General features: G+C 32.0%; 2 protein-coding genes across 2 annotated transcripts in view; both read left to right on the forward strand.

Annotated features, from left to right (window-relative positions):
- The window catches only part of LOC127730291 (sodium/glucose cotransporter 4-like), a 30,139-nt gene extending 27,045 nt beyond the window's left edge, over positions 1–3,094 (forward strand). Inside the window, exon 15 of the mRNA XM_052238604.1 lies at positions 1,688–3,094. Coding sequence (XP_052094564.1) covers positions 1,688–1,923 — 236 coding nt within the window. The 3' untranslated portion in view covers positions 1,924–3,094. The remainder of the gene's footprint in view (positions 1–1,687) is intronic.
- Positions 3,095–8,143: 5,049 nt separating this feature from the next.
- LOC127730295 (peroxiredoxin-6-like) lies at positions 8,144–21,746 on the forward strand. Its single transcript, XM_052238619.1, has 6 exons — positions 8,144–8,312; positions 9,674–9,830; positions 13,562–13,702; positions 16,635–16,708; positions 16,873–16,945; positions 21,108–21,746. The coding sequence occupies exons 1-6, from the start codon at positions 8,224–8,226 to the stop codon at positions 21,231–21,233; spliced, it is 660 nt and encodes a 219-aa protein (XP_052094579.1). The 5' UTR covers positions 8,144–8,223; the 3' UTR covers positions 21,234–21,746.
- The last annotated feature ends 2,188 nt before the right edge of the window (positions 21,747–23,934 follow it).

Genomic DNA, 23,934 nt, shown 5'->3' on the forward strand with positions numbered 1-23,934 from the left:
GACTTTTTTGTTATAAAAGTACAATCTTATACCGAAGTTCCGAGATCATATTGGTATTTTCAACGTGGAGGTTTACAAAGTCGTATCACGAGACATTTTTCTTTGAATCTACCCAGTATTTCGGACAAGAGATTGAAGCAAATAGAATTTTTACAGATTTCCACTTAAGATATTCGGATATTTTCTATTATATACCCCCCACCCTTATAAAAAAAACTATGGTTATTGACATAACCAAGAAGTAAATTGTCATGCAGACATGTTACTGATCCCAAACATGCCTTACTTTCTGACGTAAACACATGTCTGGTGTGTCTAAAAAGAAACCCGACCAGGATGTGTTATGATCTGGTTGTAAATAAAATTAACCATGTTAACACTTTTATCAAATTTGAGCGTCCTAAGCTCTTTTCTAGATTTACTTTCATCATAAACTCTCAAACTTAACCACTTGAAAACCAGTTATATATGAAAACGTAGAAACTTTAATAGATATATAAGAACAGAAGCAACCAAAAAAGGATAGCCAAATTAATATAAAGTAAACTTTTCCAGGGGGAGTTGACACTTTATAATATAGTTTCCAAATAACATTTCCTAATTTATCAAGGGGTATTTTATATTAGAATGTTATCTATCATGTCAGTTCCGAAGCGCTGACTATGAGCTGATGATACTCTCGGGAACTTTTACACAGTCCACCAGCATTAGTATCGAAAGTGAAGATATGAGCTCTTTATTTCTACGTTGGAAACTTTTTAAGATTAAAAAAAAAGACAGAGAGCACTTTTCCTCTCAAATATCGGTAATTCCCTATTATTTCATGTGCATGGTCTTTAAGTCGTGTACATCCATCACTTATCCTTTCTTGTTTTTGTTACCCAACTTTTTTTTATAAAAAAATTTGTAATACTAGTATATTAATGTATCTCCTTCGTATGGCAGAAACAAAACCAGAGATGATTAACAAACCATTTAAGGTGAAACTCAAAAATAAAAGAACGATTCCTTTCAAACATCTCCATGGTTATTGCCTGGTATTTCATGTGATGTATAATACTTGTAGATCTATCCTTTATACTATTTTATTTTTTGTTTCCCCAATCTTGAGGGAAAAAGAATAAATAATATGTAATGTCTCTCTTTCGTATGGATAAAACACAGAGATAAGGCTACAATTCCCTAGCTTGGTGTTTGTCTATTCAACGTTATATATCGATGCCAAATGCTCGAAAATGGCAAGAGAAGCAGCGTACAAACTGTATTACTCAGGGGATGGATGTGTCAGGAAGATGTATGAGTAAATATATCGGTAGGTGGAAAAAGAAATATATAAGTCTATACATAGTTAACTGACAACAGGGTGAGAGCATATTACTCATTACCTAACATGTGAAAATGAATGAACAGCAAGTATACCTTAGGGTAAAACATTCACGAAGCTTTTTGAACAATTTTTGCAGCAGCTGAAGATACTCCCTCTTCCGTCTTTAAAAGTTTTCTCATATACTCTGCATGTTTGATTGAGAGTAAAAGCATTTGTTTTTTTAGATAAATATCACAATTTATTGTGGAAATTTATCGAGATACATAGCAAAATTTAAAATATATCTTAAAAAATAATTTTAAAAATCCGTTTTATTAACAGAGTTTAAAATTGAGTTTTATGGTTTGCATTTGCTTACAGGTCTGACGATTCAGGACCAACCTGAAGATAACAATGAAACGGACCAACATTGTCATAAAACTATCTTGGATATGATTTGTGGAATGCCAGAGGCGGATAGTGGAGAGAATCCTCATCTTGACGAAGCGAAGACGAGAGAATATTTAACAGAAAATCCAATGTGGAAAACGATTCTAAACGTAAATGCCGGGATAGGATTGGTAGTTGTTGCATTTTTATATGGCTTTTATAGATAAACAGACTATACAACTCGTAATAAAATTAAAGACCGTTAGTTTAATTTTATTATGTGTACATATCATAGGCAGCACATCTTTAAACATAATTATGTATTTTATTAAGTTCTCTACTTAAGTTCGTTTGTCATGTATTACTGAATATAACGTAACACACCATTGTAGATATTAAATGAAATACATGTTCTTCACAATTACATTCTTCCTCTCCATTTTTACATTTAGAATTAATATACAGTTCATAATGTCATTTGACGATTCAAATAAACTATGATAGCTACAGTAACTGCCCCTTAGCAAATCTGCAGTATTTTTATTAATTCGGTTTCCCCATATGCAGCTTCCATCGGCTACATCACCTGAATTTGCAGACGGAACTTTCCGAACTTTTCTATACAAAATGCCATTATAGGCTTTCTGATGTATTTTGACTAGAACTTTGTTGAACGCAAAATTACAGCAAGACCCAGTCAGGATCTCTAATAGTATGTGTGTTGTTAACTGTTATCGACAAATTATCTTATCTTTGACATAAAGATGTATAGAATATCAGAAAACAAGGAAATGTTTAGAAACAGCTGCTGTCATCTGCGTTTGTACAAATTGCCTAATAGGAAGTATGATAATAGTTTTTCTCTTTTGTGCGGTTATCGGGAAACAAATAAAGGCTTTATTGTAGTGTTTTATTTTGAACAAAATATCTGAAAACAAATTCATTGTTTTATGCTTGTTTGTCTTTTCCTATCTAATACAGTCAATAAAGAAAGATCTATAGAAACACGATTTCCTTAAAGTTTTAAGCATGTTAGGTAAATATAAAAGTACAGAATAAATGTAATTATGATTGGAGAATTTTACCATTTTTTAAGAATACTCCTTCCAAATATCAACGTTTTTCTCACCTCCAATTTAAAACAAATGCTAATGAAAATAAATGAATTTAATGAAAATAATATTTCAATATTTAGTTTTTGTTTGTAGTGTTTTGTTGATAATGTGGATGTCAATGGTTGGTTTGTCTTAATTCTCTCGGTCATGTATGGACTTGACTGTATTTCTTCTATATAAATATATACTTATGTTGTTTCCTCCTCGGTATCTTGTTCCTTATTTAACCACCTAAAATGACTTATAATAAATCCAATATTAAAGGATATCATAACTGTGTTAATTTGTATGTTCCATATGTTAAAATTACTCACGGCAAATATGATAAGTGGGATGGGTTTACCTTTCCTCTAGTTATTTTCTTTTTCCTGAAATATAGATGGTTCCATGTTGACGGCTTCATCTTACGGAGTAAACATAATTATGTCTGCAGGTTCGATATGCCCATTTTCATACTGAATACTCAGGTTTCATCGAATAAAAAAGTTGTGGGGTATAGGTTAACGAGACAGCAACCGAACCACACAAATAACCAATAGACATTTAGATGGCAACAAATATTCTTCAACAATGGGCAGGTGTCTGTACGGCAAGTCCTTAATCACCCGGAACTAAAAACATTGTGAACAAATTAAATAGCAACTATCAAGTTGATGATTTCTTCTTACGAAGTATACATTTCTCAGATGGTTCTAAATGCACATAGAATTATGTGTACTCATACTCAGTACAATGTTTAGTGTGAAATGTTAACATTTAAACACAAACTCAGAGATGTATTTAGGAAGTAAGACGTTAGTTATAGGTTATAGGTTAAATCATTATAAGAGATATGCCGGGATAAAGTTATTTATAAAGTAAAAAAAACCTCCTTCAAATATTTCCTTTTGTTGGCTTCCTTTTTGTTAAATCTTGGTTTTAAAAGGGGAAGAGGGGGAGGGGGCCCCGCAACATAGTATAATGCACCTGTCTCAAGTCAGAAATCTCGCCAATTATTGTCTTTGTTTATTATAACTAGAAAGTGGCTCGTTGTCCTCCAAAGAGTACGATGTTAATGCAGATCTTTTGTAGGATAATATACGCAAATTATTTTTAAAAACGCGTCTATTGTTGAACTTCGTAATTTGTCTTATAGATGTATTTTCTGATCATAGTTATTGTTAAAGTATGCTGCCTCATTCATATATATCCACCATATTTTATATTCTGTCCATACAAACTGCGTGAAAGCAAATACTCCTCACATAGAGAACAATTTGTAATTTATTTAAGAACAATAACTCCAATAAGAGACCGACTGACGATTTCAGCCATTTGACTTATCTGTAGATCTTGTCTTGCTGATTCCTTTTTGATTTTTAAAGTTTACACTTATCTATTAAAGTTTTAAATATATTAGGCAAAAATCGTCATGAAAGGGCAATAACTTCAATAAGGGGTCGACTGACAATTTCGGCCTATAGACTTATTTGTAGATTATGTCTTGATGATCATTTGTGCTATTTAAAGTTTTCATCTATCTATTATAGTTTTAAGATATTACGCAAAAACGAAATAAATCAGTAAACAAAGTTATTAAAGGACAATGACTCCAATAAGGTATTGAATCACGATTTTGGCCGTTTGACTTATTTGTAGATCTGGTCTTATAAGGCCAATTGTCTGTCAGGTTTAATGAACAAATTTTTTCAACTTATCATGGTTACAACATTTTTAAAACAAACTATTTTTCAATAGAATATTGAAACAAGAACTCTTACAGCAACGTGCTTTTCTTAATTTTTTCCGATATTTTGTTTGTTTTTTATACTTATTTTAGATATAATTTAACATACAATTTTTTCACCCTCTGAAATAAATTGATATTCAAATAATTCAGAATCATGCAAAAATTCTATTTAAGAAAAAAAAAACACGCCTCTCCCGTGGAGAAAAATTATTTTGTTCCGAAAAATACGTACATTCCCTGTAGTATAGTTTACCCAGTGATAGTTTAATTTTTTCAAGCAGGTTCGTGTTATTGTCACGTTTTCGAAATTTACATGAAAGATTTTTAGGCACACAACACAATTTCATATCGAATGATTGCTATCCCTTCATACAGATTAATAATAACAATAAAAATTCTCGATCAGTATCTCTTTCATTCATCACATGCAAGATCTAAGAACATATTGTACACAGCAACATAATCGACCACTTCAACAGAAATAAAATTCTTAATAAAGCACAACACAGATCCCGCAAAAGACAATCTTGCGAATCCCAACTTATCGTAACCATCCACGACATCAAAATTAAAAAAGGAACTGTCAAGTAAATATCACCTTCTAGACTTTGCAAAAGCGTTTGACAAGGTGCCACATCACCGCCTTCTACACAAGTTGGAATTTTACGTCTTCAATCCTAAAACCAACAGGAGGATTTGCTCCTTCCTACATAACAGAAAGCTGAGCGTTATTTTAGAGGGAGCTGTCTCCACGCAAGTACCAGTACTCTCTGATGTACTCCAGGCACCGTTCTTGGACCATTACTGTTCCTGGCCTACATCGAATAGATGCCAGAAACAGCAACTACATCAGATACCAATTATTTGCCGGTGACAGCCTACTCTTTCGAACCATCACCAACTAAGCAGACAGTGACCTTCTTCTGAAAGATATGACATCATTGGAAGATTGGGGAAACAAATGGCAAATGAACTTCAACGCCAAAAAATTCCTTTTTATAAGAATATCACAGAAAAAAACCGACCAGTGATACCAACAACTTGCAATCTACACGGTCGTACATTAGAGACAGTTGAAGCCAGCAAATACCTAGGAGTAACACTCAGTAATCACTTAACCTGGGATAAACACATCGACAATGTTGTTGGCAAAGGAAATAGAACATTAGGATGTATCCGAAGAAATCTCATAGGCTGTACAAAACCTGTAAAGGTTATACTAAAAGACAAATTGAAAGAGTTGGTCCTGCTTTGTTTCATAAAAAAGAATGGCCAACGTAGATACAAGTATCTTGTCTTAGGGAGGGATAAATCCTACTTTGTAAAAAATCACTCTGATTCTAACAAAAAATTCTCTGAAACTGACATTATCAAGATGCTTGATTTCTTGATTGATAACAAATTTGTTACGTTTGGAGGACGTGTTTTTCAACAAACAATCGGCATTCCCATGGGAACCAACTGTGCCCCTCTTCTTGCCGACTTGTTCCTTTATTCATAGGAGGCTGCCTTCATACAGGAATTCTTAGGAAGAAAGAAAAAAGTTAGCGGTATCCTTTAACTTTACTTTCCGCTACATAGATGATGTTCTTTCACTAAGTAATTCAAAATTTGGTGATTATGTTGAAAACATCTATCCCATCGAACTTGAGATAAAGGATACAACAGATACAGATAAGTCTGCATCATATCTTGACTTACATCTAGAAATTGACAATGAGGGTCGGTCGAAAACAAAACTTTATAACAAAAGAGATGATTTCTGCTTCCCAATTATGAACTTTCCATTTTTAAGTAGTAACATTCCAGCAGCGTCTGCATTCGGAGTATATATCTCCCAGTTGATACGATACTCCAGGTCTTGTATTTCCTATCATTATTTCCTTGATAGAGGGTTGCTGCTCACAAGGAAGCTATTAAACCAAGAGCTCCAAGTGGTGAAGTTGAAATCATCCCTTCGTAAATTTTACGGACGCCATCACGAGTTGGTTGAACATTACGGAATATCCGTTTCACAGATGATAGCGGATATGTTCTTAATGTCGTAACTACAATCCTGTCCCCTGTTCCCGAATGTGACCTATCGAATAAGACTGATTACCGGGTTTGTACTAACATGAGAAACACGACGGGATCCACATGTGGAGCAGGATCTGCTTACCCTTCCGGAGCACCTGAGATCACCCTCAGTTTTTGGTAGGGTTCGTGTTGCTCAGTCTTTAGTTTTCTATGTTGTGTTTTGTGTACTATTGTTTGTCTGTTGGTCTTTTTCTTTTTTAGCCATGGCGTTGTCAGTTTGTTTTCGACTTATGAGTTTGAATGTCCCTTTGGTATCTTTCGCCTCTCTTTTATGGCAAGCCGTTTTACTATTTATTCAAACTTCAGGATATCTCATGATTTATAATATATCTCATATAACATATAAGATATCTTATATAATCTAGTTTTTATAAGATATCTTATATACTTTATTATATACTTTATAAGATATCTTCTAAAATTTATAAGATATCTTATAAAGTATATAAGATATCTCATAAATATTTTTTATATAATATATCTTATATAGTTTATAAGATATCTCATATAATTTAAGAAAATTATATAAGATATCTTATAAATCATATGAGATATAAGATATAGAAACCTCATATAGTTTATAAGATATCTTACATACTTTATAAGATATTTTATAAAGTATATAAGATATCTTATAAATATTTTTTATATAAGATATCTTATATACTTTATAAGATATCTCATATATTTTATAAGATATATTATATAGTTTATAAAATATCTCATATAGTTTATAAGATATCTCATATAATAAGATATCATATAAAGAATAGTATATAAGATATCTTATAAACTATATAAGATACCTAATAAACTATATAAGATATCTTATAAACTTAAGCTATATAAGATATCTTATAAACTATATGATATATCTTATAAAGTTTATTAGATATCTTGAAGTTAGAATGAATAGTAAAACGGCTTATCATAAAAGGTGGCTGCATATGTATCCATGATAAGATCTGCAGTAGAATATGCATACACAGTATGGGATGCAACAAACCAAAATATTTAGTAAAATCAAAGTTAATAGAGCAGGTACAGAAAAGAGCAGCAAAATGTGCACATAACAACTACACAGACCGAACACCTGGCTGAGTCACAAATATGGTTGAAACATTAAAATGAGAAAGCCATGAAGAACGGAGGAAAACAAACAGATTATATGCATGCTGTTCAAGATCCAATATATATGTTCCTGATTGGTATGTGTTTATATGTGTTATTGTATGTTTAAATAGTAAAACATTTTTAACATGTGAATTCAAGTTAATTTGGATCAAGCAGGAACATATATATATATTGATATTGTTAGATATACTGTTCCCGGCCAGGATCAAGGATTTGTGATCATTTGTATACCGGCTATACAAATCCTTACTACAATGAACTTTGACATAATTCTTATATATCAATTGGTTCCAAACAATGCACTATCCATTTTTTCTTTAAAACTAAGAATTAATAGAGTTTTCCCCATATTGCTAATTATATATATTGAACTTTTACCTTTAAACTGATAACATCTTGGTTTATTGGTCCGTGGCCACGGGTAGGTGGAACGTAACTTCCGGTATTTTGGCAAATCTAGAAAAGCAAGCATGGGCATCAACTTGGGAGACGAATTTCCAAATTTCAAGGCTGAGACAAGTCAAGGTGATATCCAATTTCACGACTGGATTGGAGATAGGTGAGAACTGAACAAAGCGTGTGTTCTAATATTTAAAAGCATTCAGAGAACGGTTACCGGTACACGTTACATAAAATGGTACGCCCATTGACCGAAAATATTTCGTATGAAAGAAAAATAGAGTAGAGGTGTACAAATGAATTGCTCCAAACATAAGAATGCTTTTATATGAGCAAGAGCATGTTAGATATAGGAAAATAAGAAACAAATATGATTGAATTTGATTTATATACATAAAGACAATAAAAAGGGGGAGGGTTTCCATGCCTCATTTCTTAACTAAAGGTTCATGTGGACCCTTCGTCTAAAATGGCTGCATTTTCACCTCAAAATTTACTCTGATTACAGACAAACCTGTGCATCTGGAAAAGTTTTAAGGCATAGCATGCCCTAGATAAATAAAATTCAAATATATTTTATATTTTAGAAAATTAAAAACTTAACCGGATTTTGCAGTGCACTTTTTTTCATTCCTCCAGAAGGTGCCAAAATAAACTATGTTGGGAAAGAGGTTTGAGAACTTCCCCACAGGTAATAATTGAAGTGAACTGTTTTGATTGACATGGATAATAGATGGACAATAGATACCTGACAATAATTGGTGATTTAAACTGTTTACCTGAGTGGACCATATCAAGTGAAACTCAACTGTTTGTTAATTTTATCATCTTCTGCAGGGACGAAAAAAAGTGCACTGCTTAATCCAGTTAAGTTTTAAATTTTCTAAAACATACAATGCATAATAAGTTTATTTATCTAGGGCATGCTATGCCTTAACACTTTTCCAGATGCGCAGGTTTGTCTGTACTCAAAGAGTAAATTCTGAGGTGAAAATGCAGCCATTTTAGCCAAAGGGTCCACATGAACCTTAAGCATGATGGACGTTGCGCTTGTGTAAAATAGTAAATACTATTAATTTACATACATTTTTTTTGTGTACAATGCCAAACGTTCCACTTCTATTATAAACTTGCATGAGAACTTGTTTGCTGGAGATGATTTCCAAAGGTCAAAATATAGGACTGTGCAGCATTTTTAAAATCATGTGTATCATTTACCAATTTAAAATGTTTAGGAACCCTTTCCATGGCAGTGAATCAGAAATTTCAAAGTTCAATAGTATCAAAACAGTAAGATAAAAATAAAATGCTGAAGGCTCACTTTCATTTCAATATGCATTTTACAATTAAGGGAGCAACCATTTAACTTCAAGGGGGTGAGGGGGGTTATGGTTTTTTGTCTTGAGTCAGAAAATGCTCATATAGACAATAAATTGTAGGTTAATAACTAACATTCATGACATTAGCACTTGATATTTCACATGTTTCAAGTCTTAGATGTTTTTCTATTTTTTGTTTCAGTTGGACAATTCTTTTTTCCCATCCTGCAGATTATACCCCTGTTTGTACAACTGAACTTGGAGCAGTGATAAAGCTTGTTCCCGAGTTTAAGAAAAGAAATGTCAAACTGATTGCTCTATCATGTGACTCAGTGGAAGATCATCTTGGATGGTCTAAGGTATTATACATTTTTTTTTATTGAATTTTGAATTAATATGTTGTGTGCATTAATTGTTTATATTTTATTTAATAAGAAAAACATTTATATTTATCATGTTTATGTTGATCATGTTGATTCAGTTTCTTGAATTTCAAAGAAATCCATCAAGCCAAAATTACTGAGTATAATTGTACATAAATCATTACCTACAATGTGAAGGTTTGTTACCTATTGAGCTAGCCTCATTCACAATTGAATTCACAATGTAGCCCATATATATATTCATAAGACATCACATTATGATCCTGAATATTCATGCAATATTTCAGGCTGAATGTTAAGCACCTATTAATCAATCAATGCATAATATATGTGGTGGGTCTGTTTTCTTTTTAGTAAACAGCAGCCAGCATTTGACAGTGTGATTGGAGATTTGACTCCAGTCATAGGTAGCTATAGGTTGGTTGCACAGTTTGCTAAGTTGCGAAAACCATTATAGCTGCTATGTAAACATGATTAATAGACCTCCAGCCATGCTTAGCTTGGAGGTGCACTTTTTGCAAATTCTTTTTGTCATAAAAAATATAGAATTATAGAGCATAAAGACAATTCAAAGGAATTGAAGTGTATAACTTGAAATTTGTATTATGTCCATGGGAACCTGATATTAGTCAGTCAACTAAATATGTCATTTAAATTCTGCCAGTAGTAAGTTTATAGATACCTCAATGTACATGATGTACAGGTAAGTTATAATTTAAAGATTTATTTGACTGATATTATGAAAAGTATGAAATAATGGAGCACAAACTCATTAAAAATGCCCTTAAAATAACACACTCAGATGTATGTATACCGCCTATTATAGAGACATGCATGACCTGTTTTACTTTTTCTCTTTTTTCTTTAAATTTAATATCATATTAAATAGAAATTTCTGTTCAACTGATTTATAGATATAAAAAAAACTCTTATCAAATTGCATTCATAGTATTTGTCATTGTGTTCGTAAAATGACGATTTAAATGGTTGTGTTCCCACATGAAATGGTGCATGAAGAAACATGTAATATGATAATGGAACCTGTTAATATGAGAATAATGTATTATGTTTTATTGTATATAAACATGATATACAGATTATGTTTAAGAATGAGGAGGGCATACATAAGATGAACTCAAGCATTGTATGCTATGATCTTCTACTAGTATGTGTATATGTAAAGCAAAATTCTATCCGGATGAAATATCATCTGGGGGAAGAAATATTCCAGAAGTTGTTGTATTTTTTTCATCCGGAGGAAAATATTTCACTGTGATATATTATCCATTACCGTGAAATTCTATCTGGGAAGTTAAAATATTGAATAGTTAATAAAAAAACGTAATCTTTGCAAATACTATGTACTAAAAATAGTGTATTTGAATATAAGCTAAATAAGTAAATAAAAAACCAAACAAATGTATTATAATGGGAAATAATTTCACAGATTATAATAGAAAATAATATCCTGAAATATTAAAGTAAATATCATTCTTTTAAAAGACAAATATCATGAAACATATGAAACAAAAAACTAGAAGTAATTTCACAGATCTTAATTGTGAAATAATATCATGATCAATTTAATATATAAAATAAGATAAGTTACACCCCAGTTCTATTGTTATACTTCATAGTTTCTATTTCTGAAACAAGTGTAAATTGAATAGATCTATTGTTACGAATAACAATGGACTTTGACCACAGGGTGTGACGAGCGGGGTTTCTGGAAACCCCTGCTTCTACATCCCGCAAACAAAGTCCATTGTTATTCGTAACAATAGAAATTGATTATTCTTTACATAGCATGAACATAAGAAATTTCTAAAAGTGTTCACTACAAATTGTTTCATGATATTAAAAAAACACATTTTAGGAAATTCCAATAAGCATCTATATGGAATAAAAAAATAATCCTTTAAATACTCCTTTGCTTGAAGGTAATTTTTTTTATCCCAGTCATATGTCTCTTATCTCCCGACCGACCTCCGGCCGTTGGGGTTTCTTATCCAGACACACCTATCCCTCGGTGTATAACTATTACTGAAATACAGGTAAAAGTGAGTTGTTTTCAGATCTCAGTACAAATAAAAAAGTAAGTAGAAATAAAGTTTTTATTAAATCATGTTTTAAGTCATCTTTTTATATAAATTAATATGAAAAATTAAGAATAAAGGAAAAATTTCACTATGAAATAGATTCTGGTCTCTGGAATATAATATCTGTAAAATATAAATGGCTCATAACTACCTCCCTTTGATTGATAAATTATGCAAATATGTTCTACCTTGGTGAAACATTTATAATTATGGTCAGGTATGTATTGATTGCGAGTACCTAACATAGTAGACAGTGGGACTATATTTCACAAGGTTCTGTGAAATATGGAACGGAAAATATATACTGGTAAATACTATCCACATAAGACAAATAGAATTTCACTCCTCTGGATAAAATCTACCTGTGAAATACCATGTCTGGAAAAAAATTTCTGTGACAAATTATCCCCAGGATAAAATATTACAGAGGAAGAAATAAACCGTTACATATACAGAAAATTTTAATTGTTTATTTCCATTTTGTTAGGTTTGTCTATGGAAAATTATACGCTGTCATGACTGTGTGAATATTAAACGCTATTGTTGAATTTGAAAAAAAGGGGATTTTGTCATAGGGTGCATGTAAATATAAAGACAAAGATAATATTGAAACCTAGGATAACCAATTATTAAACATGTTAAAGAGACAACACCTTTGTCACATTTGTTGATTTTAGTTTATCTGGTACAATTATTTATTGAACAGAAAAGGATATTGAAAGCAGATACTTGCAGGCATACAATACAGTTTTGATCCTATATGATTTTTTTTTTGAGCTATTTTCACCTCTTCAATGCAAAAATGTCATTAAAAATATACCTTCATGTATGATGTGCTACTTCAGATAAATGGGGTCAAAATTTTAGATATTTACTTAAAATTTGGTTTCTTGGAAATTTCTATCCTTTTGGACAAATATACCTACCATTTTTGTTTCAAAAGATAAATGTGAACACAACACTATCTTCTTTCGTGTAACAATTCTTTGGAAATAATTCAGTTTTATTAAATATTCAAGATTTTAGAAAAAAATGGAATTTTGGCTGTATATTTATCTAATTTAAAAAAAAATTCATCAATGAATTTTTCTTTAAAATTTGTACAATTAAAATAAAAAATCAAACCAAATGCCATTTTAAAAAGAGTGTCCATGTACTCCTTTTAATCTAATTAATGATTAAAATCAGTGGAAAAATGCATCTCTTCCACAATGTTACAGTTTGACGTCGTGAAAAATAACATTTTACATTAGCGACGTCATTACCTCCCCTGTAACCATATCATATGCCCTTAACAAACTCAAAACTTTGGCACAAAAACTCAAAAATTGTTTCTTGTCAATTTGATTAAAATCAGATCTTTCACTTTGATATAAGTAAGCTTTGCTTGTTGCTTGAGTAAGGATCTGAGGACATCCCATAAGGAGTCCTTGCTTGGGAATCACTGGCGAGGTAAAACTAAAGTGATTACCATTTTTATATTAAAATACTCTGACAAGCATGATATTTAGCTATATATACAAGAATTGAAGTGATACTTGTCTGTAGACCTCCTATTTCCAATATTACTTATTTTTCATTTTTTTGCTTTTCTTTTTATTTCTGCAGGATATCCAGAGCTACCAAAAATGTGGTGGTGACTTTCCCTACCCTATCATTGCTGACAAGGAGAGAAAGTTAGCAGTACAGCTTGGTATGTTAGATCCAGTAGAGAAAGACAAGGCTGGATTACCACTCACATGTAGAGCTGTAAGTTTTCTTAGTTCAGCTGACCAAAAAGGGCCAGTATTATCTTCCCACCACTTTGCTTTGCATTTGTCATTTTCCTGCTGTAACGTTTTGATAAATCTTCTTTGAACCAAATGGTTGTTAAAAGAGGCATCAAAATAGACCTTATTTATCTTTAAAACTATTAATTCAGAAATTTTGTGATGTTTTTATTATTGCGAAAATAGTAATGGGATAGGTTTTGCAAAAATTGAAACTCTAATTTAAAATCTTGATATCATTATTTGTTTGCAGCGTTTCCTGAAATCACAATAATTAATTTCGCGTTTTTGTCTATTGTCCAATCCACAAAAAAATCAATTATCCAGAAAAATACAATCTACCCATAATATAAATGAAACTACATTATCCATGTATATATACTGAAAAATGACAAAATAAAAATAAATTTATACAAGTGTTACATTATAATTATGTGTTAGATTAGAAAAGCACATATGTTTCATAATGGATTCTTAGTAAACAAAACTGTGTAAAACAAAAAGGGGGATACAAATGGCAAAACAGCAGTATGATGATGGGTATCATTGTTAAGTCTAACCTTCCTGTAGTATATGATTCAAAATGTCAAGTCACTTTTCCCTTTTGTCAATGTTTGTTCTTAAATTGTGTGAGCCCTTTATATGTTAAGTATGATTTTCAGATGTAAGGTTTTTTGAACATTTTGCTATATTAACTATATATATGTTGTGTACAAATTATAATTTGTATTTTGACTTTGTATAAAAAGTGTACAAAATTTGACTAAAATTTACTTATAACTTGTACAATAATTTATAGTATGGATTTTGTTATAAAAAAAGCATTGATACACACTATTAAAGTTTTTATTCAATGACCACACAATAAATCTTATTTACAAAATACAAAAAATAGTTCTGTATAATTTTTTTGAGCATATGAGTGAATTATGGAATCTGGAATAGCACAATATCTTTTGCTTTTTATACGCCCGTTTACGGGACGTATTATGGTATACCGTTGTTCGTCTGTCCGTCCGTCGTCAACATGTCGGACATTAACTCAAAAACGCTCTAACCAATTTGCATAAAACTTTGGTGAATTGTTTATATCTATTGACGTGAGCTCCCTTTCGTTTTTTATAAATTTTAGATTTTACGTTTCCGAGTTATGGGGTTTTATTCATTAAAAAAAGGGGGATTTTCCAGTTTTTGGACAATAACTCAAGAATGCTTTCACCAACTTGCAAGAAATTTTGGTTAATTGTTTATATCTATTGACATGAGCTCCCTTTTGATTTTTATAAATTTTAGATTTGACGTTTCCAAGTTACTTGGTTTTATTCATAAAAAAAAACGGGGGATTTTCCAGTTTTCGGACAATAACTCAAAAATGCTTTCAGCAGTTCTCATGAAACTTTGATGAATTGTTGATATCTATTGATGTAAGCTCCCTTTAGAATTTTATAAATTTCAGATTTTACATTTCCGAGTTATGGGGTTTTATTCATTAAAAAAGGGGGGATTTTCCAGTTTTCAGATAATAACTCAAAAATGCTTTCAGCAATTCTTATGAAACTTTGGTGAATTGTTTATATCTATTGATGTAAGCTCCCTTTAGAATTTTATAAATTTTATTTGTTTATAGTCTGACAACAGATTTACTAAGTATTGCGCAACAGCATAGTTAGTGTATTGCACAACAGCAAGAAATCTTTAATTGAATATAAATTCAATTCATATAACCAATTTCAAGTTCTTTGACTACATTTATTCAGAAACCTATAATATGTCAAATATTTAATTACAATCCAAATTCAGACCTGTATCAAGCTTGAATATTGTGTCCATTTTTGCCCCAACTGTTCAGGGTTGGACCTCTGCGGGCGTATCCAGCTGCGCTCAGCGAAGCAGTTTATTACATTTATATTAAGAAGTGCTGCACCCCCTTTTCATTTACATGAAAGAAACCTCTGACCACCAGTTTTTTAAAGCTTTTTAACTGTTTCACACACATGTAGCGAAAGTTGAAACTCAGGAACTGTTACTGCAAATAAAGAAAGATGTGTTTTTAACAGCTTCAATTTGATTTTTGACAAATATCCTGTAAAAATACCTACAGCTGTTCCAATGCGGTACCCAAATTCTCCAGATTCGGTAATTACACCTAAGATATTTTGAGGATCAGTTTTGGCACGATCATACTGAGGAATTGGTATAATGATATTATCCCCCACAGCTAGTTCTGATAACTTCCGTTTGTTTTCTTGGTTAGATATTCGGCTTGGATCTGTTGGCCAGACAGCGCACGCTTCCTGGCACGTATGATTGGTGTTTCAACGTCAGTGTCATCCTGATTGTCACTCGGGCAAATTTCTATTATACTATTAGAATTGTCACTGGGGCCAATTTCTATTGTACTATCAGAATTAATTGGCATGCATGTACATTTCGTGTTTCCATCCTATTAAATTAACATACTAAAAATTATTGTACAAGTTAAAAGTGAATTTTAGTCAAATTTTGTACAAATTGTAATTTGTACAAGCACTTTTTGTACAAATTACAATTTGTACATGTAATTTGTACAAAGTTAAAATACAAATTATAATTTGTACAAAATGATAACTTGTACACAACATATATATATTTCCTTAAGAAAATGTTTTGGAATATATATTTTATACTTGAAAATTACAAAACAAAGACCAAGACCTTGTATAACACATGTATAATAATGGGGTTGCATGGTCAAATTGGTCCATGTTGGTATCTCTTCACTTTCATTCATGACATTGCCATATTCCATGTACATTGTAGTATGCAAAAGCTGCCCGTCTGTACATATTTGCCATTTTATATTTTACCTTTTATGAGTTACTGTCCTAGAATCAAACCTTGATAAGTAATTTGTCATCCATTTTTAATTTTAGTATTTCATCATTGGACCTGACAAGAAGTTGAAGCTGTCTGCTTTGTACCCAGCTACTACTGGTCGTAACTTTGAGTAAGTATTCAATCAACGGTTTTTCTTCAAGCTCATTATTTAATCTTAATTACTTAATCACTAATTAATATTAATGATTAATTTAATGTTCGATTTCATTTATTTATACTCAAAGTAGTCAATATTGTAATTAGTTACCATGTGTTAAACTTTGTATTCCACAGTGAGATACTAAGAGTTATCGATTCTCTACAGTTAACAGCTACCAAGAAAGTGGCAACACCAGCAAATTGGCAGGTATGGTGTGCAATATTGTTTTTTTGTAATTGCAATTTATATCTAAACCGTTGAATTTTGCCTTGCGTCAGCTAAGGCAAGACTTGGGCTACTTTTTTGTGATTGGTCAATTTGAGGGAACCGAAAAATGTTAAGTCAATGATATTTCATAGTCAGTTGTATAAGCATTGGCAGTGTCTCATTTCTATGGAGGTTATTTGGCCCTGCCTCCTCAGTCACGATCCATCAACTTTGAAACTTTTGCATAGTTTACATGTTACACAGGTGAGACTTATATCTTATAAATGTCTGATGTCAACATTTTACATGGTTTATATAATATTATATGATATTAAACATGAGTGGAGTAAAAGCACATTTCTAATGATCCTTTTTCCCTTTAAGTATTTGATAGATTATTAATTGAATGATCTTTCATTGTCATCTGTAAATTGATCTTTTTATTTGGTCATTTGAAACTAGCAGGTAATTCTCGATTACAATATGAAGGAAATTAAATGTAATAAATTTTATAGGGGATTCTCTGTTGTAATTGTTCAAATTTCAGTTATTTTCTTTTCTGAAAGTACCTAGCAACTCAGATATATATTTAAAAAAGACACACTCTAGACAGATCCTTATATTAATTCATTTGATGGCAAACATGACATGTGCCACATATCCATTTACAGAAACCTAGTGACAAATTTCTTATACATCTTTCATTCCACCCAAAATGGACTGGGGAATAGAAATATGGTCATTTTGGTCTTTCGACCGGCAGTAAAACCCTTGCCAAAGTTGGTCATCAGTTTGGCTGTGTAGGATGTACAAGAACAAAGCCACGTCAGGTCAGAATGGGAACGTAAAATCTGATGTCTCATGTAGAGAAAGTGCCACTCAATCTCTTCACGTTAAAAACCCTTGCAACAACTTTTTGAGGGGTCCCTAGGTGGCCTGTTGCAAGGCAAAGTTTCTGTCCCTATCCAATATACCTAGATTGATTTCCTCCAAACTTTACATTATTGTGGGGATTGATGAAAGGAAGCTCCCTTTAGATTTTTTAAAGTTTTCTGTTTGTCGCTCCAGAGTTATAGGACTTTAACTGTCAGATTTTAATAAATTTTTCACTTTTTATGCCCTCGCCTTAGCGGTGGGGGCATTAAGTTTTACCCTTGTCCGTCTGTAAGTACGTACGTACGTAAGTCCGTCTGTACGTCCCAAAATTGTTTCCGTTCTCTAACTTAAGTTTGCCTCAACCAAATAGTATGAAACTTATACACAATGCTTGTTACCACAAAACACAGATAATGTTTGAATTTTAGTGGCGTCACTTTAACCATTCTAGAGTTATGCCCCTTTATAAATGGAAAAATTGCAAAATTTTTAGTTTCCGTTCTCTTACTTAAGTTTGCCTCAACCAAATGCTATGAAACTTATACACCATGCTTATTACCACAAAACACAGATCAAGTTTGAATTTTGGTGGTGTCACTTTAACGGTTCTAGAGTTATGCCCCTTTATAAATGGAAAAATTGCAAAATTTTTATTTTCTTCTAAATATCAAGTTATTATACGACCGCAAAAATTAAAAATTTTTTGGTCGTATATTGGTATCACGTCATCGTCGTCGTCCGAAGACAGATGGTTTCCGGATAATAACTTTAGTATAAGTAAATAGAAAAAAATAAAATTTTAACACAAGGTTTATAACCACTAAAGGAAGGTTGGGATTGATTTTGTAGTTTCCAGACAATAACTTGTGTTAAAGTGTATGAATCTCTCTGAAATTATACCACAAACTTCCATACAACAAAGGAGGGATGGTTAGGATTGACTTTGGGGGGTTATGGCTCAAACCATTTAGTAATTAGGGGCAAAAAAAGGGGAAAAACAAGGGTTTTTCTGGTTAAAGGACAATTGAGACAATTTAAAAGCAGTGTAAGGGAGGTAATCCAATTCAAATTAAAGAACACTGTTTGATTACCTCCCTTACACTGCTTGTAAATTATGTATTAAGAAATGGTGATTGTCTTGAGGTGATTAGCTGTCGAATTTATTTTTAGCAGTTAGGCCAAAAAAAAATATATGTCTGTTTACGGTTACCCGACCTACCCTACTTTTGAGCGCCGACCCTAAGTCATTTTATTTCCGTCGTAAAGTGAAAAATAAACTGAACTCATGTCAAAAGCGAAAGTAGTGTTGCAAATGATATAAATCAATTGCCTGATACATCCCTATGTTCACAATTGTGAATATGACAGCTGTTTTAAGGAAATTCGCAACTCGTGTGATGAAATAAACACTTTGCCGCCATTTTTTTCCAAGGGAAATAATCCAATCATCAAAAATACGGGTAAACTCGGCCCATGATCAACTCAGACCACGACAAGTCGAAATGGCACGACTCAAAATCATGTCACAAAAAATAAAATGAAAAAATAAAATGGAAATACCGACCTACCTACCCTATTTTTTTAAAGTATGTAACCTAAAACAGACATATATATTTTTTTTGGCCTTACTATTAATTAATATTAATTTTAGCCATGACTATGTATGTCATTTTATATTTTAAAACTTTTATGATGTATTTAAATGGGTAATTTTGATTGCAAACTGCATTAGAAATTTGAATTGAGATACTGACCATATCTTGAAGGAAAGAATTTTTGGGGGAATAAGGGAAAGGTGGGAGGTGAAAAAAATTGGAGGGGGGACAATTTTTCTCATTTCAGATTTCAGAAATTAAAAGAAAATTTCTTCAAATATTTTTTTTGGGGGGTTAATATTCAACAGCATAGTGTATTGCACAAAAGCAAAAAACCGGGGTAAAATGATATTTTTTTGGTAGGGGTGGGGGTCAATTCGCAACAGCATTTTGTATTGCACAAAAGCAATAAATTAAATATAAATTCAAATCATATAACCAATTTGAAGTTCTTTGACTACAGTTATTCTGTGTCAGAAACCTATTATGTGTCAAAAATTTAGTTACAATCCAAATTCAGACCTGTATCAAGCGTGAATATTGTGTCTATTTTGGCCCAACTTTTCAGGGTTGGACATCTGCTGAATTTTTAGTTTCTGTTCTCTACTTAAGTTAGCCTCAACCAAATGTTATGAGACTTACACACAATGCTTATTACCACAAAACTCAGATCAAGTTCAAATTTGGGTAGCATCATTTTTACCGTTCTTCAGTTATGTCCCTTTATAACTATATGATATGCAAGCGGGGGCATCATCTGTGTCCACATGTGAACACTATCCACATTTATTTTACCATAACTTGGGTTTGCCTGGATTGATTTAGTGGAAACTGTACATACTGTTGGAAATTGTGAACATAACAAACTGTTTGATTGAATGGTATCCTCAGGCATGTTTTTTCTGCAGAGCCATTTTATTTGCTTATGATTAAATGCCTTTGAAATATCCCATTTTATTCTTGCAACAATTTCAATATGCACAATAAGGGCTGATCATGTGCTCTTAGTGCAGCTGTTTACAAATGGTTTATTCCATTTTTACAGATTTCAAGTATTTTAGTACAATTGAACATAATTGGCAATGCAAAACTCGAGAAATTTTCAACATCTTGAGAGGGAATTTGGTAATTGTAAAACGAACATGAAATGCACATAGTATATCATCTTTTCCTTGTCACAAAGTCCAGGATTCTTACTGAGATGATTCCATGAGTTCTGAACGCAAAGAATTAAGACTGCACTGACAATTTCTAAACAACTAACCCAACATGCATCAAGATTCTATCAACTGAGTCTAAAAATCTTCATTTTATTACCCGAAATATGAAATAAGAATCTTTATCTTAATCTATTTAAGTTCATTTTGTTTAGGTCAGAAAACTTTAATGATGAGTTAATGCATTAGTTATGATGATATTATTTTTGTCAGATATGTGAACTCGTCATGGGAAAAAAAAGATGACTTAATAGACTTAGTGAAAACTCTGAAAGTCAATTGACCATGTACACTACAGTTGTGGTACAAGTACAAACTAATAAGTATGAATAAAAATTAGATGTAAACATGACAAGAGTTCCCTAGTTTATATATTCATTTAAAGAATTCACTGTGTCTACTTGACCGGAGTTAATCTTTTAAAAGAAACTACACATGTTTGTTAATATGTTTCCTTTTCCTTTTTTTTTGCAGCAAGGAGGAGAATGCATGGTTATCCCAAGTGTTACACCAGAAGAAGCTGCAAAACTTTTTCCAAAACATAGAGTGCAGGATGTGCCATCTGGGAAAAGTTACCTTAGATTTACACCTCAGCCATAATGAGTGTGTACAAAGATCACATATATAACTTGCAAATGACAGTTTTTTTATATCAAAATTATTGTTTATTTCATTTAATTACTAGAGGATCTTTTAAGTGGTAACTAAAATAGCCTTCTAGTATTGTAAAGGGTTATATTTATTTGTTTAAATGTATAAGAAAACTTTTTCTCTATTCAAAGTTTTTTTTTCAATACATTTAAGAAGGAAAAGTTAAATATATTAAATTTTGTTTAAAAAAAAGGGCAATATTTTTTTTTGAATGTTTTATGCGTTTGATTATTTTAGATATTTTTTTCAGCCTTGGAACTTTTTATTTCACTGGTTGTTAAGACAGCATTGCAAAAAGGGTGTGGAATGTTGATGGCTATTGTTGAAATACTAACATTACTATAAGTGCTATTACTGTGCCGTGTATAATGAATTCTACATCATGTTTATGATAACAATTATATTTAATAATAAAAAGAAATAAAATATATCAGTTTGTCTATTCTGATATCAGTTTATTCATCAGTGTGTTGTGCATTAATTCAGTAAATGTAGTTCATAAAAACAGAAATAATTTTTAAACCACCTGCTGTTGAAAGAGGATACACTTGGTTAATGGAGGGTGACTTTGGTATAAAAATATGGTCACTTTGGTCTTATCGCATCCTGTCCCTATCCAACGTCCCACTGTTTGCCATTGACAGCCCAAATTTCCTGCCCATCATCCTTGTCATCCTACCTAGTTTGTATTGATTGTTAATAGTTTCTCATCCTGAATATGCATTGATTTTGCTTCTTGTTGAAAAACATATGGTGACATGTAATTGTTTACATCTGTGTCTTTTTGTGAATGGTAGATAGTTATTTCATTGACAATCTTTCTTTTTTTTTAGTTTTTGTAGTTATTGCACATTGTAATGTGCAATCAATCTGTATCGTCACTGGTTTGTAAGCTATATTTCAGCCATCTTCTCCTCCAGTTTTATTGTGAGTACATATAATGTACAGGTTACAACCATACTTGCTAGGAAACTATTTGATCAAGTTACATCTTCAGAAAATCAGGCATGGTGAATGAATCTATTTGTTCTACCCTCAATTATAAACAAAGAGAAATAACTCAATTTAGAATATTGCCTAAATATGAGTCTTCACTTAATGCAATGCAATGATTAATTTTAACACACTACATGAAAAGCTTAACAGGAATCACTAGAGACTACAGACTGCACCGTCACAAACATCCAGTCCCTCTCCAAAAAGCACTTCCAAACAACAACACATGGTTCAGATAGCCTGACTTGGCACATGCAAAATGTGGCTTTAAACAAGCCTTGTGTTCAAAAAGTGTCCATCTTTTCAAACTCGGAACCTGCTGATTGTTTTGAATATAGATAGGGTAAAGTATTTCACTAATTCCAACAAAAATGTGAATTTTTAAGTCCTTCATACGATAGTATAGGGCATTCTGTTTTTTTTTTATTTCGCTGTCCATCTCAGTTTCTCCATTAGTCTGTCCCTCTAGTATCAGGTTGGTAGTTTGCCATGAAGTTGTGGTCACATTAACTTGAAACTTTGTACACATGTTCATCATGATGTGAAACTTAAAAATGATTTGCAAAATTACGGTTTTGTCCTAATTCCATAGTTCGCTGAACACAGAACTATAATGGTGTAAATTCAGTACTTTATCTAGCCTGGGATCCTGGTTCACTGCTTGACAGTAGCAAAGAGGAGGTTAGGCCAGGCAACCAGGATATATTTTATCAAAATGAAGGTGTTTTTTACCACAACTTTTTTTCAATTACATAGAAATGTGATTATGCGAGGGGGCATGATGTCCAATGGCCCACACATTATAATTTTCCTAAAGGTATTAACCATGCTGTTTTCTTCAATATTATGTGAAAGTACAGTTTTGAGCTGTTTTCAGGCTATAGATTGTGCAAAATTTTCTCAAAGGCCAAGTGAGCTTTTCTTGTCACTTGGCATCCGTCAGTTGTCATCTTAACTTTTACAAAACTCTTCTCCTCCGCTGAAACTACTGGACCAAATTTAATCAATCTTGGCCACAATCATCATTGGGGTATCTTGTTTAAAAAATGTGTCCAATGACCCTGCTTGCCAAGCAAGATGGCCGACGGCCTAAAATAGAACATAGGGTTAAAATGCAAGTTTTGCCTATTATTTTGAAAACCGCTATAAAAAGAAAATTTGAAAGGGGCAAAAATGTTCAGAATGTTGACCTCTACCTGTTGTTGATTACATCAAAACTGTCAGACAACTTCTTATAGGAGTTATTGCCCTTAAATGATGAATTTTACCATTTTTAAACATTTTTGCCTGTTATCTTTAAAATTATAATAGATAGACAGAAACTTTGAAAAGCAAAAATGATCAGCAAGACAAGATCTACAAATAATTTCACATGGTATAAATCTTCAGTTGACTCCTTATTAGAGTTATTGCCCTATAATGACGATTTTTACCATTTTTTTTTGCGCTTTTGCCTCATATCTTAAAAACTATATTAGATAGATAGAAAATGATCAGCCAGACAAGATCTACAAATGAGTGAAACATGACCAAAATTGTTAGTCGACTGCTTATTGAAGTTATTGCCCTTTAATGACGATTTTCCCCATTTTTGCCTATTATCTTGAAAACTGTAATACATGATCAGTAAGACAAGATCCAAAAATAAGCTATA

The sequence above is a fragment of the Mytilus californianus genome, unplaced genomic scaffold, assembly GCF_021869535.1.
Source record: "Mytilus californianus isolate M0D057914Y unplaced genomic scaffold, xbMytCali1.0.p SCAF_2, whole genome shotgun sequence".
In the NCBI taxonomy this organism is placed as follows: Eukaryota; Metazoa; Mollusca; class Bivalvia; order Mytilida; family Mytilidae; genus Mytilus; species Mytilus californianus.

Coding starts and splice junctions, on each gene's coding strand:
- LOC127730295 (XM_052238619.1), top strand. CDS start 8,224: ATGGGCATCAACTTGGGAGACGAATTTCCAAATTTCAAGGCTGAGACA. Junction 9,831..13,561: donor ATCATCTTGGATGGTCTAAG/GTATTATACATT, acceptor TTATTTCTGCAG/GATATCCAGAGCTACCAAAA. Junction 13,703..16,634: donor TACCACTCACATGTAGAGCT/GTAAGTTTTCTT, acceptor TTTTAATTTTAG/TATTTCATCATTGGACCTGA.